The sequence below is a fragment of the Nerophis lumbriciformis genome, linkage group LG26 (genome assembly GCF_033978685.3).
Source record: "Nerophis lumbriciformis linkage group LG26, RoL_Nlum_v2.1, whole genome shotgun sequence".
NCBI lineage: Eukaryota > Metazoa > Chordata > Actinopteri > Syngnathiformes > Syngnathidae > Nerophis > Nerophis lumbriciformis.
Genome location: NC_084573.2, coordinates 3,785,183 through 3,806,630, shown reverse-complemented (window position 1 = coordinate 3,806,630; position 21,448 = coordinate 3,785,183). Strand labels below are relative to the sequence as shown.

Sequence of the window (21,448 nt, the reverse complement as noted above, 5' to 3'; positions counted from 1 at the left end):
TCGACGGTGTGGAACGCAGCAGACAGATCTAAAAGCACCAGGACAACATATTTACCAGAATCAGTTGACAAAAGGATATCGTTAAAAACTTTTAGAAGCGCTGACTCTGTGCTGTGGAGGGCTTTAAAACCGGACTGGAACAGCTCAGTGATACCATTATCCTCTAAGAAGGGCAACAACTGACTGTAGACAACCTTCTCTAATATTTTGGAAATGTATGGAAGATTAGAGATAGGTCTGAGGTTAGAGAGGAGAGAGGGGTCGAGGCTTGGTTTTTTAAGTAGAGGTCGTACCACTGCATGTTTAAACTCTACTGGAACCCGCCAATACAACTCAAACACCTGCACAACACACTCAATCCCACATCCCAAAGTACCGTTCACCTCCCCAAAGTTCATAAAGCACATATATTTCCCCAAAGTCCCCAAAGTTACGTACGTGACATGCACATAGCGGCACGCACGTACGGGCAAGCGATCAAATGTTTGGAAGCCGCAGCTTGCACGCGTACTCACGGTACCGCGTCTGCGCATCCAACTCAAAGTCCTCCTGGTAAGAGTCTCTGTTGTCCCAGTTCTCCACAGGCCAATGGTAAAGCTTGACTGTCATCTTCCGGGAATGTAAACAATGAAACACCGGCTGTGTTATCCGGGAAAACAGTCAGGGGGTGCATTCTACGGCGGGGGTGCGTTATCCGGCACAACACCTGCCGCAATACACCGCTTCCCACCTACAGCTTTCTTCTTTGCTGTCTCCATTGTTCATTGAACAAATTGCAAAAGATTCACCAACACAGATGTCCAGAATACTGTGGAATTTTGCGATGAAAACAGATGACTTAATAGCTGGCCACCATGCTGTCCCAAAATGTAGACTCCTGGCTTGCTCTCGGCGTGTAACATGTTTTCGCCTTGTCCTCCATGTTTCTTAAGATACTAAGAAAAGCAGTTGCTTTTCTAAGTTCTTAGTTCTTAGTTCTTAGCTCTTAGTTCTTAGTTTTAGTTCTTAGTTCTTAGCTTGCTCTCGGCGTGTAACATGTTTTCGCCTTGTCCTCCATGTTTCTTAAGATACTAAGAAAAGCAGTTGCTTTTCTAAGTTGTGGAACTTTGAAAAATGTCCCATTCTTTTAAATCGGAATTTCATGGAAATTTGGGAATTTCAAGGAAATTTGGGAATTTCAAGGAAATTTGGGAATTTCGGGAAAAGTGGGAATTTATTTCAAAATTCTAAAAAAAAATGTGAATGTTCTGAATGAGTTGTTGGAATTTTTCAAATCGGTAGTAAAAAATTTTTATTGAGAAATGGTATTACAGAATTCTTGGAAATTCGGGAAAACCGGGAATTATTCCAGTTTAAAAAAAACTTAATTTTTGTCCTGATTAAGAGGAATGTTTTGACGGTGGAACAGTTGAAGTGGGTTGAAAAATGTGGAAAGAGTAAGCGCCAGAAAAAAGTTTTTGAAAATAAAATGGAATTCTGGGAATTCCTGGAATTGGGAAATGTTGAAGGTGGAATGGTTTGAATCGGTTGAAAAATGTGGAAGTTTGAAAAATGGCCGATTCATTTTGAATGGGGAAAAATGTCCTGGAAAACCTGGAATTTTGCGATGAAAACAGACGACTTAATAGCTGGCCACCATGCTGTCCCAAAATGTCCGCTACAACCCGTTAGTTCTTAGTTCTTAGTTCTTAGTTCTTAGCTCTTAGTTCTTAGTTCTTAGTTTTAGTTCTTAGTTCTTAGCTTGCTCTCAGCGTGTAACATGTTTTCGCCTTGTCCTCCATGTTTCTTAAGATACTAAGAAAAGCAGTTGCTTTTCTAAGTTCTTAGTTCTTAGTTCTTAGTTCTTAGTTTTAGTTCTTAGTTCTTAGCTTGTTCTCGGCGTGTAACATGTTTTCGCCTTGTCCTCCATGTTTCTTAAGATACTAAGAAAAGCAGTTGCTTTTCTAAGTTGTGGAACTTTGAAAAATGTCCCATTCTTTTAAATCGGAATTTCATGGAAATTTGGGAATTTCAAGGAAATTTGGGAATTTCAAGGAAATTTGGGAATTTCGGGAAAAGTGGGAATTTATTTCAAAATTCTAAAAAAAATGTGAATGTTCTGAATGAGTTGTTGGAATTTTTCAAATCGGTAGTAAAATTTTTTTATTGAGAAATGGTATTACAGAATTCTTGGAAATTCGGGAAAACCGGGAATTATTCCAGTTTAAAAAAAACTTAATTTTTGTCCTGATTAAGAGGAATGTTTTGACGGTGGAACAGTTGAAGTGGGTTGAAAAATGTGGAAAGAGTAAGCGCCAGAAAAAAGGTTTTGAAAAAAAAATGGAATTCTGGGAATTCCTGGAATTGGGAAATGTTGAAGGTGGAATGGTTTGAATCGGTTGAAAAATGTGGAAGTTTGAAAAATGGCCGATTCATTTTGAATGGGGAAAAATGTCCTGGAAAACCTGGAATTTTGCGATGAAAACAGACGACTTAATAGCTGGCCACCATGCTGTCCCAAAATGTCCGCTACAACCCGTTAGTTCTTAGTTCTTAGTTCTTAGCTCTTAGTTCTTAGTTCTTAGTTTTAGTTCTTAGTTCTTAGCTTGCTCTCGGCGTGTAACATGTTTTCGCCTTGTCCTCCATGTTTCTTAAGATACTAAGAAAAGCAGTTGCTTTTCTAAGTTCTTAGTTCTTAGTTCTTAGCTCTTAGTTCTTAGTTTTAGTTCTTAGTTCTTAGCTTGCTCTCGGCGTGTAACATGTTTTCGCCTTGTCCTCCATGTTTCTTAAGATACTAAGAAAAGCAGTTGCTTTTCTAAGTTCTTAGTTCTTAGTTCTTAGCTCTTAGTTCTTAGTTCTTAGTTCTTAGCTCTTAGTTCTTAGTTTTAGTTCTTAGTTCTTAGCTTGTTCTCGGCGTGTAACATGTTTTCGCCTTGTCTTCCATGTTTCTTAAGATACTAAGAAAAGCAGTTGCTTTTCTAAGTTCTTAGTTCTTAGTTCTTAGCTCTTAGTTCTTAGTTCTTAGTTCTTAGCTCTTAGTTCTTAGTTTTAGTTCTTAGTTCTTAGCTTGCTCTCGGCGTGTAACATGTTTTCGCCTTGTCCTCCATGTTTCTTAAGATACTAAGAAAAGCAGTTGCTTTTCTAAGTTCTTAGTTCTTAGTTCTTAGCTCTTAGTTCTTAGTTCTTAGTTCTTAGCTCTTAGTTCTTAGTTTTAGTTCTTAGTTCTTAGCTTGCTCTCGGCGTGTAACATGTTTTCGCCTTGTCCTCCATGTTTCTTAAGATACTAAGAAAAGCAGTTGCTTTTCTAAGTTATTAGTTCTTAGTTCTTAGCTCTTAGTTCTTAGTTTTAGTTCTTAGTTCTTAGCTTGCTCTCGGCGTGTAACATGTTTTCGCCTTGTCCTCCATGTTTCTTAAGATACTAAGAAAAGCAGTTGCTTTTCTAAGTTCTTAGTTCTTAGTTCTTAGTTCTTAGTTCTTAGTTCTTAGCTCTTAGTTCTTAGTTTTAGTTCTTAGTTCTTAGCTTGCTCTCGGCGTGTAACATGTTTTCGCCTTGTCCTCCATGTTTCTTAAGATACTAAGAAAAGCAGTTGCTTTTCTAAGTTCTTAGTTCTTAGTTCTTAGTTCTTAGCTCTTAGTTCTTAGTTCTTAGTTCTTAGCTCTTAGTTTTTAGTTTTAGTTCTTAGTTCTTAGCTTGCTCTCGGCGTGTAACATGTTTTCGCCTTGTCCTCCATGTTTCTTAAGATACTAAGAAAAGCAGTTGCTTTTCTAAGTTCTTAGTTCTTAGTTCTTAGTTCTTAGTTCTTAGCTCTTAGTTCTTAGTTCTTAGTTCTTAGCTCTTAGTTTTTAGTTTTAGTTCTTAGTTCTTAGCTTGCTCTCGGCGTGTAACATGTTTTCGCCTTGTCCTCCATGTTTCTTAAGATACTAAGAAAAGCAGTTGCTTTTCTAAGTTCTTAGTTCTTAGTTCTTAGTTCTTAGTTCTTAGCTCTTAGTTCTTAGTTCTTAGTTCTTAGCTCTTAGTTTTTAGTTTTAGTTCTTAGTTCTTAGCTTGCTCTCGGCGTGTAACATGTTTTCGCCTTGTCCTCCATGTTTCTTAAGATACTAAGAAAAGCAGTTGCTTTTCTAAGTTCTTAGTTCTTAGTTCTTAGTTCTTAGCTCTTAGTTCTTAGTTTTAGTTCTTAGTTCTTAGCTTGTTCTCGGCGTGTAACATGTTTTCGCTTTGTCCTCCATGTTTCTTAAGATACTAAGAAAAGCAGTTGCTTTTCTAAGTTCTTAGTTCTTAGTTCTTAGTTCTTAGTTCTTAGTTCTTAGCTCTTAGTTTTAGTTCTTAGTTCTTAGCTTGCTCTCGGCGTGTAACATGTTTTCGCCTTGTCCTCCATGTTTCTTAAGATACTAAGAAAAGCAGTTGCTTTTCTAAGTTCTTAGTTCTTAGTTCTTAGTTCTTAGCTCTTAGTTCTTAGTTCTTAGTTCTTAGTTCTTAGCTTGCTCTCGGCGTGTAACATGTTTTCGCCTTGTCCTCCATGTTTCTTAAGATACTAAGAAAAGCAGTTGCTTTTCTAAGTTCTTAGTTCGTAGTTCTTAGTTCTTAGTTCTTAGCTCTTAGTTCTTAGTTTTAGTTCTTAGTTCTTAGCTTGCTCTCGGCGTGTAACATGTTTTCGCCTTGTCCTCCATGTTTCTTAAGATACTAAGAAAAGCAGTTGCTTTTCTAAGTTCTTAGTTCTTAGTTCTTAGCTCTTAGTTCTTAGTTTTAGTTCTTAGTTCTTAGCTTGCTCTCGGCGTGTAACATGTTTTCGCCTTGTCCTCCATGTTTCATAAGATACTAAGAAAAGCAGTTGCTTTTCTAAGTTGTGGAACTTTGAAAAATGTCCCATTCTTTTAAATCGGAATTTCATGGAAATTTGGGAATTTCAAGGAAATTTGGGAATTTCGGGAAAAGTGAGAATTTATTTCAAAATTCTAAAAAAAAAAAGTGAATGTTCTGAATGACTTGTTGGAATTTTTCAAATCGGTAGTAACATTTTTTATTGAGAAATGGTATTACAGAATTCTTGGAAATTCGGGGAAACCGGGAATTATTCCAGTTTAAAAAAAACTTAATTTTTGTCCTGATTAAGAGGAATGTTTTGACGGTGGAACAGTTGAAGTGGGTTGAAAAATGTGGAAAGAGTAAGCGCCAGAAAAAAGGTTTTGAAAAAAAAATGGAATTCTGGGAATTCCTGGAATTGGGAAATATTGAAGGTGGAATGGTTTCAATCGGTTGAAAAATGTGTAAGTTTGAAAAATGGCCGATTCATTTTGAATGGGGAAAAATGTCCTGGAAAACCTGGAATTTTGCGATGAAAACAGACGACTTAATAGCTGGCCACCATGCTGTCCCAAAATGTCCGCTACAACCCGTTAGTTCTTAGTTCTTAGCTCTTAGTTCTTGGTTTTAGTTCTTAGTTCTTAGTTCTTAGCTTGCTCTCGGCGTGTAACATGTTTTCGCCTTGTCCTCCATGTTTCTTAAGATACTAAGAAAAGCAGTTGCTTTTCTAAGTTCTTAGTTCTTAGTTCATAGTTCTTAACTCTTAGTTCTTAGTTTTAGTTCTTAGTTCTTAGCTTGTTCTCGGCGTGTAACATGTTTTCGCCTTGTCCTCCATGTTTCTTAAGATACTAAGAAAAGCAGTTGCTTTTCTAAGTTCTTAGTTCTTAGTTCTTAGTTTTAGTTCTTAGTTCTTAGCTTGCTCTCGGCGTGTAACATGTTTTCGCCTTGTCCTCCATGTTTCTTAAGATACTAAGAAAAGCAGTTGCTTTTCTAAGTTCTTAGTTCTTAGTTCTTAGTTCTTAGCTCTTAGTTCTTAGTTTTAGTTCTCAGTTCTTAGCTTGCTCTCGGCGTGTAATATGTTTTTGCCTTGTCCTCCATGTTTCTTAAGATACTAAGAAAAGCAGTTGCTTTTCTAAGTTCTTAGTTCTTAGTTCTTAGTTCTTAGTTCTTAGTTCTTAGCTCTTAGTTCTTAGTTCTTAGTTCTTAGCTCTTAGTTCTTAGTTTTAGTTCTTAGTTCTTAGCTTGTTCTCGGCGTGTAACATGTTTTCGCCTTGTCCTCCATGTTTCTTCAGATACTAAGAAAAGCAGTTGCTTTTCTAAGTTCTTAGTTCTTAGTTCTTAGCTCTTAGTTCTTAGTTTTAGTTCTTAGTTCTTAGCTTGTTCTCGACGTGTAACATGTTTTCGCCTTGTCCTCCATGTTTCATAAGATACTAAGAAAAGCAGTTGCTTTTCTAAGTTGTGGAACTTTGAAAAATGTCCCATTCTTTTAAATCGGAATTTCATGGAAATTTGGGAATTTCAAGGAAATTTGGGAATTTCGGGAAAAGTGAGAATTTATTTCAAAATTCTAAAAAAAAAAGTGAATGTTCTGAATGACTTGTTGGAATTTTTCAAATCGGTAGTAACATTTTTTATTGAGAAATGGTATTACAGAATTCTTGGAAATTCGGGGAAACCGGGAATTATTCCAGTTTAAAAAAAACTTAATTTTTGTCCTGATTAAGAGGAATGTTTTGACGGTGGAACAGTTGAAGTGGGTTGAAAAATGTGGAAAGAGTAAGCGCCAGAAAAAAGGTTTTGAAATAAAAAATGGAATTCTGGGAATTCCTGGAATTGGGAAATATTGAAGGTGGAATGGTTTCAATCGGTTGAAAAATGTGTAAGTTTGAAAAATGGCCGATTCATTTTGAATGGGGAAAAATGTCCTGGAAAACCTGGAATTTTGCGATGAAAACAGACGACTTAATAGCTGGCCACCATGCTGTCCCAAAATGTCCGCTACAACCCGTTAGTTCTTAGTTCTTAGCTCTTAGTTCTTGGTTTTAGTTCTTAGTTCTTAGTTCTTAGCTTGCTCTCGGCGTGTAACATGTTTTCGCCTTGTCCTCCATGTTTCTTAAGATACTAAGAAAAGCAGTTGCTTTTCTAAGTTCTTAGTTCTTAGTTCTTAGTTCATAGTTCTTAACTCTTAGTTCTTAGTTTTAGTTCTTAGTTCTTAGCTTGTTCTCGGCGTGTAACATGTTTTCGCCTTGTCCTCCATGTTTCTTAAGATACTAAGAAAAGCAGTTGCTTTTCTAAGTTCTTAGTTCTTAGTTCTTAGTTTTAGTTCTTAGTTCTTAGCTTGCTCTCGGCGTGTAACATGTTTTCGCCTTGTCCTCCATGTTTCTTAAGATACTAAGAAAAGCAGTTGCTTTTCTAAGTTCTTAGTTCTTAGTTCATAGTTCTTAACTCTTAGTTCTTAGTTTTAGTTCTTAGTTCTTAGCTTGCTCTCGGCGTGTAACATGTTTTCGCCTTGTCCTCCATGTTTCTTAAGATACTAAGAAAAGCAGTTGCTTTTCTAAGTTCTTAGTTCTTAGTTTTAGTTCTTAGTTCTTAGCTTGCTCTCGGCGTGTAATATGTTTTTGCCTTGTCCTCCATGTTTCTTAAGATACTAAGAAAAGCAGTTGCTTTTCTAAGTTCTTAGTTCTTAGTTCTTAGTTCTTAGTTCTTAGTTCTTAGTTCTTAGTTCTTAGTTTTAGTTCTTAGTTCTTAGCTTGTTCTCGGCGTGTAACATGTTTTCGCCTTGTCCTCCATGTTTGTTAAGATACTAAGAAAAGCAGTTGCTTTTCTAAGTACTTAGTTCTTAGTTCTTAGTTCTTAGCTCTTAGTTCTTAGTTTTAGTTCTTAGTTCTTAGCTTGCTCTCGGCGTGTAACATGTTTTCGCCTTGTCCTCCATGTTTCTTAAGATACTAAGAAAAGCAGTTGCTTTTCTAAGTTCTTAGTTCTTAGTTCTTAGTTCTTCGTTTTAGTTCTTAGTTCTTAGCTTGCTCTCGGTGTGTAACATGTTTTCGCCTTGTCCTCCATGTTTCTTACGATACTAAGAAAAGCAGTTGCTTTTCTAAGTTCTTAGTTCTTAGTTCTTAGTTCTTAGTTCTTAGTTCTTAGTTCTTAGCTCTTAGTTCTTAGTTTTAGTTCTTAGTTCTTAGCTTGCTCTCGGCGTGTAACATGTTTTCGCCTTGTCCTCCATGTTTCTTAAGATACTAAGAAAAGCAGTTGCATTTCTAAGTTCTTAGTTCTTAGTTCTTAGCTCTTAGTTTTAGTTCTTAGTTCTTAGTTCTTAGCTTGCTCTCGGCGTGTAACATGTTTTCGCCTTGTCCTCCATGTTTTTAAGATACTAAGAAAAGCAGTTGCTTTTCTAAGTTCTTAGTTCTTAGTTCTTAGTTCTTAGTTCTTAGCTCTTAGTTCTTAGTTTTAGTTCTTAGTTCTTAGCTTGCTCTCGGCGTGTAACATGTTTTCGCCTTGTCCTCCATGTTTCCTAAGATACTAAGAAAAGCAGTTGCTTTTCTAAGTTCTTAGTACTTTGTTCTTAGTTCTTAGTTCTTAGTTTTAGTTCTTAGTTCTTAGCTTGCTCTCGGCGTGTAACATGTTTTCGCCTTGTCCTCCATGTTTCTTAAAATACTAAGAAAAGCAGTTGCTTTTCTAAGTTCTTAGTTCTTAGTTCATAGTTCTTAGCTCTTAGTTCTTAGTTTTAGTTCTTAGTTCTTAGCTTGCTCTCGGCGTGTAACATGTTTTCGCCTTGTCCTCCATGTTTCTTAAGATACTAAGAAAAGCAGTTGCTTTTTTAAATTCTTAGTTCTTAGTTCTTAGCTCTTAATTCTTAGTTTTAGTTCTTAGTTCTTAGCTTGCTCTCGCCGTGTAACATGTTTTCGCCTTGTCCTCCATGTTTCTTAAGATACTAAGAAAAGCAGTTGCTTTTTTAAATTCTTAGTTCTTAGCTCTTAGTTCTTAGTTTTAGTTCTTAGTTCTTAGCTTGCTCTCGGCGTGTAACATGTTTTCGCCTTGTCCTCCATGTTTCTTAAGATACTAAGAAAAGCAGTTGCTTTTCTAAGTTCTTAGTTCTTAGTTCTTAGTTCTTAGTTCTTAGTTTTAGTTCTTAGTTCTTAGCTTGTTCTCGGCGTGTGAAAAATGTCCCATTCTTTTAAATCGGAATTTCATGGAAATTTGGGAATTTCAAGGAAATTTGGGATTTTCGGGAAAAGTGAGAATTTATTTCAAAATTCTAAAAAAAAATGTGAATGTTCTGAATGAGTTGTTGGAATTTTTCAAATCGGTAGTAACATTTTTTATTGAGAAATGGTATTACAGAATTCTTGGAAATTCGGGAAAACCGGGAATTATTCCAGTTTAAAAAAAACTTAATTTTTGTCCTGATTAAGAGGAATGTTTTGACGGTGGAACAGTTGAAGTGGGTTGAAAAATGTGGAAAGAGTAAGCGCCAGAAAAAAGGTTTTGAAAAAAAAAATGGAATTCTGGGAATTCCTGGAATTGGGAAATATTGAAGGTGGAATGGTTTCAATCGGTTGAAAAATGTGTAAGTTTGAAAAATGGCCGATTCATTTTGAATGGGGAAAAATGTCCTGGAAAACCTGGAATTTTGCGATGAAAACAGACGACTTAATAGCTGGCCACCATGCTGTCCCAAAATGTCCGCTACAACCCGTTAGTTCTTAGTTCTTAGTTCTTAGTTCTTAGCTCTTAGTTCTTAGTTCTTAGTTCTTAGTTTTAGTTCTTAGTTCTTAGCTTGCTCTCAGCGTGTAACATGTTTTCGCCTTGTCCTCCATGTTTTTTAAGATACTAAGAAAAGCAGTTGCTTTTCTAAGTTCTTAGTTCTTAGTTCTTAGCTCGTAGTTCTTAGTTTTAGTTCTTAGTTCTTAGCTTGCTCTCGGCGTGTAACATGTTTTCGCCTTGTCCTCCATGTTTCTTAAGATACTAAGAAAAGCAGTTGCTTTTCTAAGTTCTTAGTTCTTAGCTCTTAGTTCTTAGTTTTAGTTCTTAGTTCTTAGCTTGTTCTCGGCGTGTAACATGTTTTCGCCTTGTCCTCCATGTTTCTTAAGATACTAAGAAAAGCAGTTGCTTTTCTAAGTTCTTAGTTCTTAGCTCTTAGTTCTTAGTTTTAGTTCTTAGTTCTTAGCTTGTTCTCGGCGTGTAACATGTTTTCGCTTTGTCCTCCATGTTTCTTAAGATACTAAGAAAAGCAGTTGCTTTTCTAAGTTCTTAGTTCTTAGTTCTTAGTTCTTAGCTCTTAGTTCTTAGTTCTTAGTTCTTAGTTCATAGCTTGCTCTCGGCGTGTAACATGTTTTTGCTTTGTCCTCCATGTTTCTTAAGATACTAAGAAAAGCAGTTGCTTTTCTAAGTTCTTAGTTCTTAGTTCTTAGTTCTTAGCTCTTAGTTCTTAGTTTTAGTTCTTAGTTCTTAGCTTGTTCTCGGCGTGTAACATGTTTTCGCCTTGTCCTCCATGTTTGTTAAGATACTAAGAAAAGCAGTTGCTTTTCTAAGTACTTAGTTCTTAGTTCTTAGTTCTTAGCTCTTAGTTCTTAGTTTTAGTTCTTAGTTCTTAGCTTGTTCTCGGCGTGTAACATGTTTTCGCCTTGTCCTCCATGTTTGTTAAGATACTAAGAAAAGCAGTTGCTTTTCTAAGTACTTAGTTCTTAGTTCTTAGTTCTTAGCTCTTAGTTCTTAGTTTTAGTTCTTAGTTCTTAGCTTGCTCTCGGCGTGTAACATGTTTTCGCCTTGTCCTCCATGTTTCTTAAGATACTAAGAAAAGCAGTTGCTTTTCTAAGTTCTTAGTTCTTAGCTCTTAGTTCTTAGTTCTTAGTTTTAGTTCTTAGTTCTTAGCTTGGTCTCGGCGTGTAACATGTTTTCGGCTTATTTGCCACAAAGCATTTTTATTTCGTTTTTCGCTCTAAAGCCGACTCTTATCCGCCTGCCAGGATTTCATCTTCTACGCGCCGCGCCTGCGCGTCAACAAGCGCATCCTGCAGCTGTGCATGGGCAACCACGAGCTGTACATGCGGCGCCGCAAGACCGACACCATCGAGGTGCAGCAGATGAAGGCCCAGGCCAAGGAGGAGAGGCTGCAGAAGAAGATGGAGAGGCAAGGAAAAAGTCTCGGTGGACCCGTTGCCGACATGGCCTAACGTGTGCCGCGCCCTTAGGGACCAGCTGGAGGGCGAGAAGAAGAGGAGGGAGGCCATTGAGAAGGAGAAGGAGCAGATGGAGCGGGAGAAGCAGGATCTGATGATGAAGCTCCACCAGTACGAGGAGACCACCAAGAGGGCCGAGAGGGGTGAGAGAGTCCTGGAGGGGACGGGAATTCAACTCTGCTTTCTTCTGAACGGGTTCTGTTTAGATTCATGCTTGGTTTATCACACACACACATTCTTGTATTTCTTACCTTCTTGAGACCTGAGAAAAATGCCTACCTCTTTAGGACCACCCTTTATATTTTTACACACACACACACACACACACACACACACACACACACACACACACACACTTAATTTAAATAAAATAAAATAAATTAAAAATACAATAAAATAAAATAAAATAAAATAAAATAAAATGAAATAAAATAGATTAATTTAATTTAATTTAAATGAAATAAATAAATTTAATTATTTAATTTGATTTAATTTAAATTTTATTCAATTTACCTTAATTTAACGTAATTTAACATAACTTAAATAAATTAATTTAATTTTTAATTTAAATAACATAAAATACAATTAAATTAAATTAAATTCAGTTGAATTAAATAAATAAATAATGTAATGTAATTTAAATAAAATAAGATAAAATAAAATAAAATGAAATAAAATTGATTAATATAATTTAATTTAAATGAAATAAATACATTTAATTATTTAATTTAAATTGGATTCAATTTACCTTAATTTAACGTAATTTAACATAATTTAAATAAATAAATTTAATTTTTAATTTAAATAACATAAAATACAATTAAATTAAATTAAATTGAATTAAATAAATAAATAATGTAATGTAATTTAAATAAAATAAGATAAAATATAATAAATACTTTAATTTAAATAAAATAAAATAAAATAAATTATAAATAAATAAATAATAATAATAACTACTATAGCAGCCGCAACATTAATGCTGCCACAACGATGACTCTTGCTGGCCTACTGCCTTCGGTAATGGCACCATTCCCAAATTATGTCGGCTCTATTGATAACCTCACTAACATACTTTAACGACGCCCTGCGCGACACCATTGATAGTATAGCACCGCTAAAGCTAAAAAGAGCCCCTAAAAGGCGCACCCCATGGTTTACAGAAGAAACTAGAGCTCATAAATTATCATGTAGAAAGCTGGAACGCAAATGGCGCGCGACTAAACTTGATGTTTTCCATCAAGCATGGAGTGATAGTTTAATAACTTATAAACACATGCTTACCTTAGCTAAAGCTAAATATTACTCAAATCTCATCCACCTCAACAAAAATGATCCACAATTTTTGTTTAGTACAGTAGCATCGCTAACCCAACAAGGGACTCCTCCCAGTAGCTCCACTCACTCGGCAGATGACTTTATGAATTTCTTTAATAAGAAAATTGAACTCATTAGAAAGGAAATTAAAGACAATGCATCCCAGCTACAACTGGGTTCCATTAACACAGATACGACTGTATATGTGACGGATATTGCCCTAGAGAGGGGGGGTTACCCACATATGCGGTCCTCTCCAAGGTTTCTCATAGTCATTCACATTGACGTCCCTTATGTGGGCTCTGTACCGAGGATGTCGTTGTGGCTTGTGCAGCCCTTTGAGACTTTTTTGATTTAGGGCTATATAAATAAACATTGATTGATTAATTGATTGAAATTCAAATAAAATAGAATTAAATATAACAAAATAAAATAAAATAAAATAAAATGAATTGAAATAAATTAATTTAATTTAATTTAAATGGAATAAATACATTTAATTATTACATTTAATTTAATATAATTTAAATTTGATTTAATTTAACTTAATTTAACGTAATTTAACGTAATTTAACTTGACTTAAATAAATTAATTTAATTTTTAATTTAAATAACATAAAATTAAATTAAATTAAATTAAATTAAATTAAATTAAATTAAATTAAATGTAATAAATAAATAATATAATTTAATTTAAATAAAATAAGATAAAATAAAAGTAATACTTTAATTTAAATGAAATCAAATCAAATCAAATCAAATACATTAAAATAAAATAAAATAAAAATAAAATAAAGGGTCGTTGTCGCATAATCCTGCTATTTGACGAGTCAAACATCAAACGGCCATCCACGATGTCTGTGGGAGGTCAAACCAAACGTTGTGTCTTTGGCACACTTTGATGACATCAGCGCTTGTTGCAGAGCTCCAGGAGCAGCTGGACAGGGCTGTGAGGTTGGAGGAGGAGCGGAGGAAGGTGGAGCAGGAGGCGGCCCGGCTGGAGACGGAGAGGATGGAGGCCATCATCGCCAAGGAGGAGCTGGCCAGGCAGGCCGAGGACCAGCTGAAGAGCCAGGAGCAGCTGGTGAGTCGCCGCTGTGCCTGACCTTGTGTTTTTTCCAAACAAGACGGTGACATCATGTGACCTTGCCCTGGAAATATTAGGCTACGGAGCTGGCCGAGTACAGCGCCAAGATCTTGCTGCTGGAGGAGGCCAAGCGGGTGAAAGAGGAGGAGGCCGACACGTGGCACGTCAAGGCTAAAGAGGTGGAGGAGAACCTGATGAAGACGCAGGAGGAGCTGCGCAACGTGATGACCAGCTCCAGCCCCGCCGCCGCCGCCCCGCCGGCCTCCTCCTCCTCCTCCTCCTCGGACAGCGAAAGCGACCACGAGCACAGCGAGGAGAACAGCACCTACAGCGCCGAGCTCCACACGCAGGGCATCCACGACCACCGCCAGGAGGAGGAGAGGCTCACCGAGGCCGAGAAGAACGAGCGCCTGCAGGCCAAACTCAGGGTGAGTTTACCCTCCAAGTTCCATTCAGTCATGTCTGTGGACCCCCAATTTACGATCTGTATTTTCTGGACCCCAACGACCAGGTGATATCGAACTTTGAGTGTTTTTAAAACAGCTCAAAATAACTTGACTGTAAAGGTTTTATGGTGGCCACAGCTTTACCCTGGAACAGATTATTTATGTTCATAATTTATGGGGACAAAGGAAATAATTATTGGGCATCAATCTTTTTTTTTCTGCAGGGTCACTGCACCAAATGGACTATTAAAGCTGCGAGCAGTGTTGAACGGGCCCTGGCCCCCGTTGCACCGCAGGGTTGACGCGAGTCGTGTTACATGTTTCGCCATACCTGACGCACCTGCAAATTATGGGAACTAAAAATAAAATAAAATAATTAAATGAAATTAAATTTAAATAAAATAAAATAAAATAAAAAATAAAAAAATACAATGAAATTAAATGAAATGAAATAAAATGAATACATTAATTTAAATCAAATTAAATCAAATTAAATCAAATTAAATCAAATTAAATCAAATTAAATCAAATTAAATCAAATTAAATTAAATTAAATTAAATTAAATTAATTTAAATAATATAAAATAAAATAAATTAAATTAAATTAAATTAAATTAAATTAATTAAATAAAATTAAAATAAATTAAATTAAATTATGAATTTAATTTAATTTAAATAAAATAAAATGTAATTAAATTAAAATAAATTAAAAAAATAAATTAAAATAAATTAAAATAAATTAAAAATAAATTAAAAATAAATTACAAATAAATTACAAAATAGATTGAATTAAATTAAATTTAATTAAATTTAAATTAAACTAAATTAAAGTATTAATTTTACTTAATTGAATTAAATTGAATTGCATTTAAATAAAATTAAATAAAGTTAAATACAATTAGTTTAAATAAAATAAAATACAACTAATTAAATTAAATGTAATTAAAATTAAAATTATATTAAATGTATAATATATATAATATAATATAATTTAATTTAAATAAAATTAAATAAAATTAAATTAAAAAAATTAAAAAAAATTAAAATAAAAAAAATATTTAAAAAATAAAATAAAATAAAAACATTAATTTAATTTAAATAAAATAACATAACATAAAATACAATACAATTAAATGAATAAATTAATTAAATTAAAATAAAATGAAATACAATTTAATGTAATAAAATAAAATAAAAAGCCATCGGAGCAAAGTTTGGCGCCATACCACGCCCACACCTTATAGTGTAGGAAAAATGTGTCACAATTTATAATCACCTATATGTGTAGTATATGTCATTTTAACCACGACTCATTTGGTCAAAGTCCCGAGGAGGAGTTTGTTAAAGTACAACTCCTTTTTTTTCGCCAAAAGTTCCCTAAAAACCATCGGAGCAAAGTTTGGCGGCATACCACGCCCACATCTTATGACGTAGGAAAAATGTGTTCTCAATTTACCATCACCTATATGTGTAGTATCTGTCATTTTAACCACGACACATTTGGTCAAAGTCCCGAGGAGGAGTTTGTTAAAGTACGACCCCTTTTTTTCGCCAAAAGTTCCCCAAAAACCATCGGAGCAAAGTTAGGCGCCATACCACGCCCACATCTTATGGCGCAGGAAAAATGTGTTCTCAGTTTATCATCACCTGTATGTCGCGGGGCTCGCTCTTATTGTAACAGCCAAAAATCGCAAACCGCCTGTTCTCCCCTCCCCCTGCAGGCCCTGAGCTCAGAGCTGGAAGAGTCCCGGGACCAGAGCAAGAAGACACAGAACGACCTGCAGCACGCCGACAACGTGCGAGTCGGCCGCGACAAGTACAAGACCCTGCGGCAGATCCGCCAGGGTAACACCAAGCAGAGGATCGACGAGTTCGAGGCCTTGTAGGAAGGAGGCGGCGGGAGGTTGTCACAATACAAATACCTCATGAGGGGGAAGGCCTTGGTGAGATCGACTTATAAGCACTCAAATGTCTCCACTCTTTTCAAACTAACAATGTACTGTACAAATGATATTTTCACACAATGTCTTTATGTAGTCTGGAGCAGCTGTTTAATTAAAGAAAACTAATTATATTTTATTTTTCTTATGAGCTAATCTTTGTTTCTGATCAGCCTCTCACTTAATAAAAAGCTTATCAATACAAAGTTATCGTTGCCTTCAATATTGTTCTTACCTATTTTGTTTATACTTTCACAGATTATGTATACAGTATTACATATTTCAGGAAGCCTTTTTATTGTACCTTGAGTATCGAAAAATATATGTGGAGGTACTCTAAAGTAGTTTTTTCCGCTTAACGAGACATCTCCTCCTTACTGTAGGAGTTCACATGTAGCTCGTCCCCTTAAAAAAAATGTTTTTACTTATTTACAGGCAGACATAAGTTTGTATTACCACCCTTGTTTCTGCCTCCTTCCACATTACATTACTCTTAATCAGGACCAAAAACAAAATTGTTTTTTTTTATTTCCGGTTTTCCCGAAATTCCAGGAATCCCGTAAAACCATTTCTCAATTCAACATGTTACTACTTCAACATTTCTCCATCGACCGATTTGAAAAATTCCAACACCAACCATTTAGAACATCCAATTGTTTTGGAATTTTCAAAAAAATTACCGCTTTTCCCGAAATTTCCATGAAATTCCTATTGAAAAGAATAGGACATTTTTCAAACTTCCACCATTTCCACATTTTTCAACTGATTCAAACCATTCATATACATATACATATTCCACTCATCCTGGACATTCAAATGATAATTTTTCCAAGTTCAAAAAAAATTCCAGGAATTCCTAGAAATCCCCTTTTTGCTGTCGACTACTCCTCCCACATTTTTCAACCCACTTCAATCGTTCCAGCATCAAAACCAAGACAATTCATGTTTTTTACCATTTTCAAAGCTATCGTTGCCTTCAATATTGTTCTTACCTATTTTGTTTATACTTTCACAGATTGTGTATACAGTATTACATATTTCAGGAAGCCTTTTTATTGTACCTTGAGTATCGAAAAATATATGTGGAGATACTTTAAAGTAGTTTTTTCCGCTTAACGAGACATCTCCTCCTAACTATAGGAGTTCACATGTAGCTCGTCCCCTTAAAAAAAATGTTTTTACTTATTTACAGGCAGACATAATTTTGTATTTCCACCCTTGTTTCTGTGTCCTTCCACATTTTTCCATGGATTTCAACCGTTCCACCGTCAAAACATTACTCTTAATCAGGACAAAAAACACTTTCTTTCTTTTTTTCCGGTTTTCCCGAAATTCCAGGAATACCGTAATACCATTTCTCAATTCAACATGTTACTACTTCAACATTTGTCCTCCGACCAATTTGAAAAATTCCAACACCAACCATTTAGAACATTCAGTTGTTTTAGAGTTTAAAAAAAATTACCGCTTTTCCCGAAATTTCCATGAAATTCCTATTGAAAAGAATAGGACATTTTTCAAACTTCCACCATTTCCACATTTTTCGACTGATTCAAACCATTCATATACATATACATATTCCACTCAGCCTGGACATTCAAATGATCATTTTTCCAAGTTAAAAAAAAATTCCAGGAATTCCTAGAAATCCCCTTTTTGCTGTCGACAACTCCTCCCACATTTTTCAATCCACTTCAATCGTTCCAGCATCAAAACCAAGACAATTCATGTTTTTTACCATTTTCAAAGTTATCGTTGCCTTCAATATTGTTCTTACCTATTTTGTTTATACTTTCACAGATTATGTATACAGTATTACATATTTCAGGAAGCCTTTTTATTGTACCTTGAGTATCGAAAAATATATGTGGAGGTACTTTAAAGTAGTTTTTTCCGCTTAACGAGACATCTCCTCCTAACTATAGGAGTTCACATGTAGCTCGTCCCCTTAAAAAAAATGTTTTTACTTATTTACAGGCAGACATAATTTTGTATTTCCACCCTTGTTTCTGCCTCCTTCCACATTACATTACTCTTAATCAGGACAAAAAACAAAATTGTTTTTTTTTATTCCCGGTTTTCCCGAAATTCCAGGAATCCCGTAAAACCATTTCTCAATTCAACATGCTACTACTTCAACATTTCTCCATCGACCGATTTGAAAAATTCCAACACCAACCATTTAGAACATTCAATTGTTTTGGAATTTTCAAAAAAATTACCGCTTTTCCCGAAATTTCCATGAAATTCCTATTGAAAAGAATAGGACATTTTTCAAACTTCCACCATTTCCACATTTTTCAACTGATTCAAACCATTCATATACATATACATATTCCACTCATCCTGGACATTCAAATGATAATTTTTCCAAGTTCAAAAAAAATTCCAGGAATTCCTAGAAATCCCCTTTTTGCTGTCGACTACTCCTCCCACATTTTTCAACCCACTTCAATCGTTCCAGCATCAAAACCAAGACAATTCATGTTTTTTACCATTTTCAAAGTTATCGTTGCCTTCAATATTGTTCTTACCTATTTTGTTTATACTTTCACAGATTGTGTATACAGTATTACATATTTCAGGAAGCCTTTTTATTGTACCTTGAGTATCGAAAAATATATGTGGAGATACTTTAAAGTAGTTTTTTCCGCTTAACGAGACATCTCCTCCTAACTATAGGAGTTCACATGTAGCTCGTCCCCTTAAAAAAAAATGTTTTTACTTATTTACAGGCAGACATAATTTTGTATTTCCACCCTTGTTTCTGTGTCCTTCCACATTTTTCCATGGATTTCAACCGTTCCACCGTCAAAACATTACTCTTAATAAGGACAAAAAACAATTTTTTTAAAATGTATTTCCGGTTTTCCCGAAATTCCAGGAATCCCGTAATACCATTTCTCAATTCAACATGTTACTACTTCAACATTTCTCCATCGACCGATTTGAAAAATTCCAACACCAACCATTTAGAACATTCAATTGTTTTGGAATTTTCAAAAAAATTACCGCTTTTCCCGAAATTTCCATGAAATTCCTATTGAAAAGAATGGGACATTTTTCAAACTTCCACCATTTCCACATTTTTCAACCGATTCAAACCATTCATATACATATACATATTCCACTCAGCCTGGACATTCAAATGATAATTTTTCCAAGTTCAAAAAAAAATTCCAGGAATTCCTAGAAATCCCCTTTTTTTCTGTCGACTACTCCTCCCACATTTTTCAACCCACTTCAATCGTTCCACCATCAAAACCAAGACAATTTATGGTTTTTTTTACCATTTTCAAAAATATTCCCGCTTTTCCCGAAATTCCCAATTTTGGGGGGAATTCCCATTGAAATCAATGGGACATTCTTCAAAGTCCACAACTGCCACATTTTTCATCGGATTCAAACCGTTCCAACTTCAAACTGTTCAGCCTATTCGGGAATCGCGGGCTTTCCCTTGACAAATTCCAAAAATTCCCACATTTCCCAGAATTCCAGGTTTTTCGGGACATTTTTCTCATTCAAAATGAATTGGCCATTTTTCAAACTTCCACCATTTCCACATTTTTCAACCGTTTCAAACCATTCCACCTTCAACACATTCCACCATTCTGGGAATTCAAACTAACGTTTTTATGAGTTTAATAAAATTCCAGAATTTTCCAGAAATCCTGCTTTTCCAAAGCCCTATTTCCGCCCTTTTTTCTGTCGACTACTCCTTCCACATTTTTCCATGGATTTCAACCGTTCCACCGTCAAAACATTACTCTTAATCAGGACAAAAAATATATATTTTTTTTTTTCGGTTTTACCGAAATTCCAGGAATTCCGTAATACCATTTCTCAATTCAACATGTTACTACTTCAACAATTCTCCTCTGACCGATTTGAAAAATTCCAACACCAACCATTTAGAACAGGGGTGCTCAATACGTCGATCGCGATCTACCAGTCGATCGCAAAGGTAGTATTGGTAGATCGCATTACATTATTTAAAAAAAAAAAAAAAAAAAAAAAAATTTAATTTTTTTTTTTTTTTTTTTTTTTTTTTTTTGTGTGTGTGTCCTGTCCAGCTTCTCAGGCAAATCATATAGTTGATGTAGATGCCCATTTCGGCTGTTCAGATTTACTTTACAAAAGAGAAGTGTAGGATACTTCTCTTGTTGCCTTATTTGTATTTGACTTTATTAAATGTATTTATATTATCATTTAGTGCAGCCGGGCCGGAGCAGGAGGGGATAGAAAGAGAAAAAAAAGAAGACAGAGGGGGAAATTGTGGGGACAAGAGGGGGATTAGACAGAGAGACAAAAACAACAACAGCAAATAACAACAACAATAGAGCAACATCAGCAAATACGACATGTACAAATATGATGGTAAAAGTAATAGCAAATAAGCAGTTAGCGAAAAATAAAAAATAATACAGAAATGACAATGAGCATTATTACACTACAAATGGATCAATACAAATACCAATAGAAATAGCGCTATTGATAATGAACAATACCAATAATTTACCTTTATTATCAACAATACAGTTGTTTAAATGCAACAAAACATATACGTAATGATAACTTGAGATACAAAAGAATGCAGAAAAATGGAGGGGGAGAAAGAGAAGCAACCTACATTAACCTTGTAGATTGTTATAGTCACAATAGGTTAAGCTTTGTCAGTGTGCCGTGTGTTACACCCAGTTTACCCTAGGGCAGGGGTGCTCATTACGTCGATCGCGAGCTACCGGTCGATCTCGGAGGGTGTGTCAGTCGATCACCAGCCAGGCATTAAAAAAATAGTCCTAAAATTGAGCGATCATAAATCTTCACAATGACGTCATTTTCGTCACTTGATTGACATTCACGGCACCCGAGTGTCTTCTAAGATGACACTGGCTGCTGCCAGCTCATTAAAATTACCAACTGGAAGGCGAGAAACACTTTATTTCAACAGACTCTGGCGCCGTACCTGTCGTCAAAACTCCAAAGACCGACTGCACAGTTGCACAGTTGCGCTAACAAAATAGGAGTCTCAGAAAGCTGGCGTGCACAAGCTAGTAAGCTATGGAGTTTGCCGACAATGTATTTCTTGTAAAGTGTATACAAAGGAGTACGGAAACTGGACTAATAAGATGCCAAAAACCAACCACTTTCATGTGGTATTGGACAGAAAGGAGGCCTTTTTTCTCCTCCATTCGAAAATGCGGACCTTATCAGCACCACTGTCTGATTCCTATCAATGCAAGTCATCACAATCAGGTAATACACCAACTTATATTCTTGTCTTCATGAAAGAAAATAATCTATATGTGTTAAATATGCTTGTATTATCGTTAAACACCTTTAACTTATTAACAATATTAACTATATGTGTTAAACATGCTTGTATTATCTTTAAACACCTTTAACTTGTTAACAATATTAACTATATGTATTAAACATTCTTGTATTATCATTAAACACCTTTAATTTTTTAACAATAGTAACTATGTGTTAAACATGCTTGTATTATCATTAAACACCTTTAACTTGTTAACAATATTAACTATATGTATTTAACATGCTTGTATTATCATTAAACACCTTTAATTTTTTAACAATATTAACTATATGAGTTAAACATGCTTTCATTATCTTTAAACACCCTTTACTTGTTAACAATATTAACTATATGTATTAAACATACTTGTATTATCATTAAA

General features: G+C 35.1%; 1 protein-coding gene across 1 annotated transcript in view; it reads left to right on the top strand.

The window, feature by feature from the left end:
* The window catches only part of ezra (ezrin a), an 89,072-nt gene extending 73,117 nt beyond the window's left edge, over window positions 1–15,955 (top strand). Inside the window, exons 8-12 of the mRNA XM_061987650.2 lie at window positions 10,747–10,910; window positions 10,972–11,102; window positions 13,200–13,360; window positions 13,441–13,791; window positions 15,531–15,955. Coding sequence (XP_061843634.1) covers window positions 10,747–10,910; window positions 10,972–11,102; window positions 13,200–13,360; window positions 13,441–13,791; window positions 15,531–15,695 — 972 coding nt within the window. The 3' untranslated portion in view covers window positions 15,696–15,955. The remainder of the gene's footprint in view (window positions 1–10,746; window positions 10,911–10,971; window positions 11,103–13,199; window positions 13,361–13,440; window positions 13,792–15,530) is intronic.
* The last annotated feature ends 5,493 nt before the right edge of the window (window positions 15,956–21,448 follow it).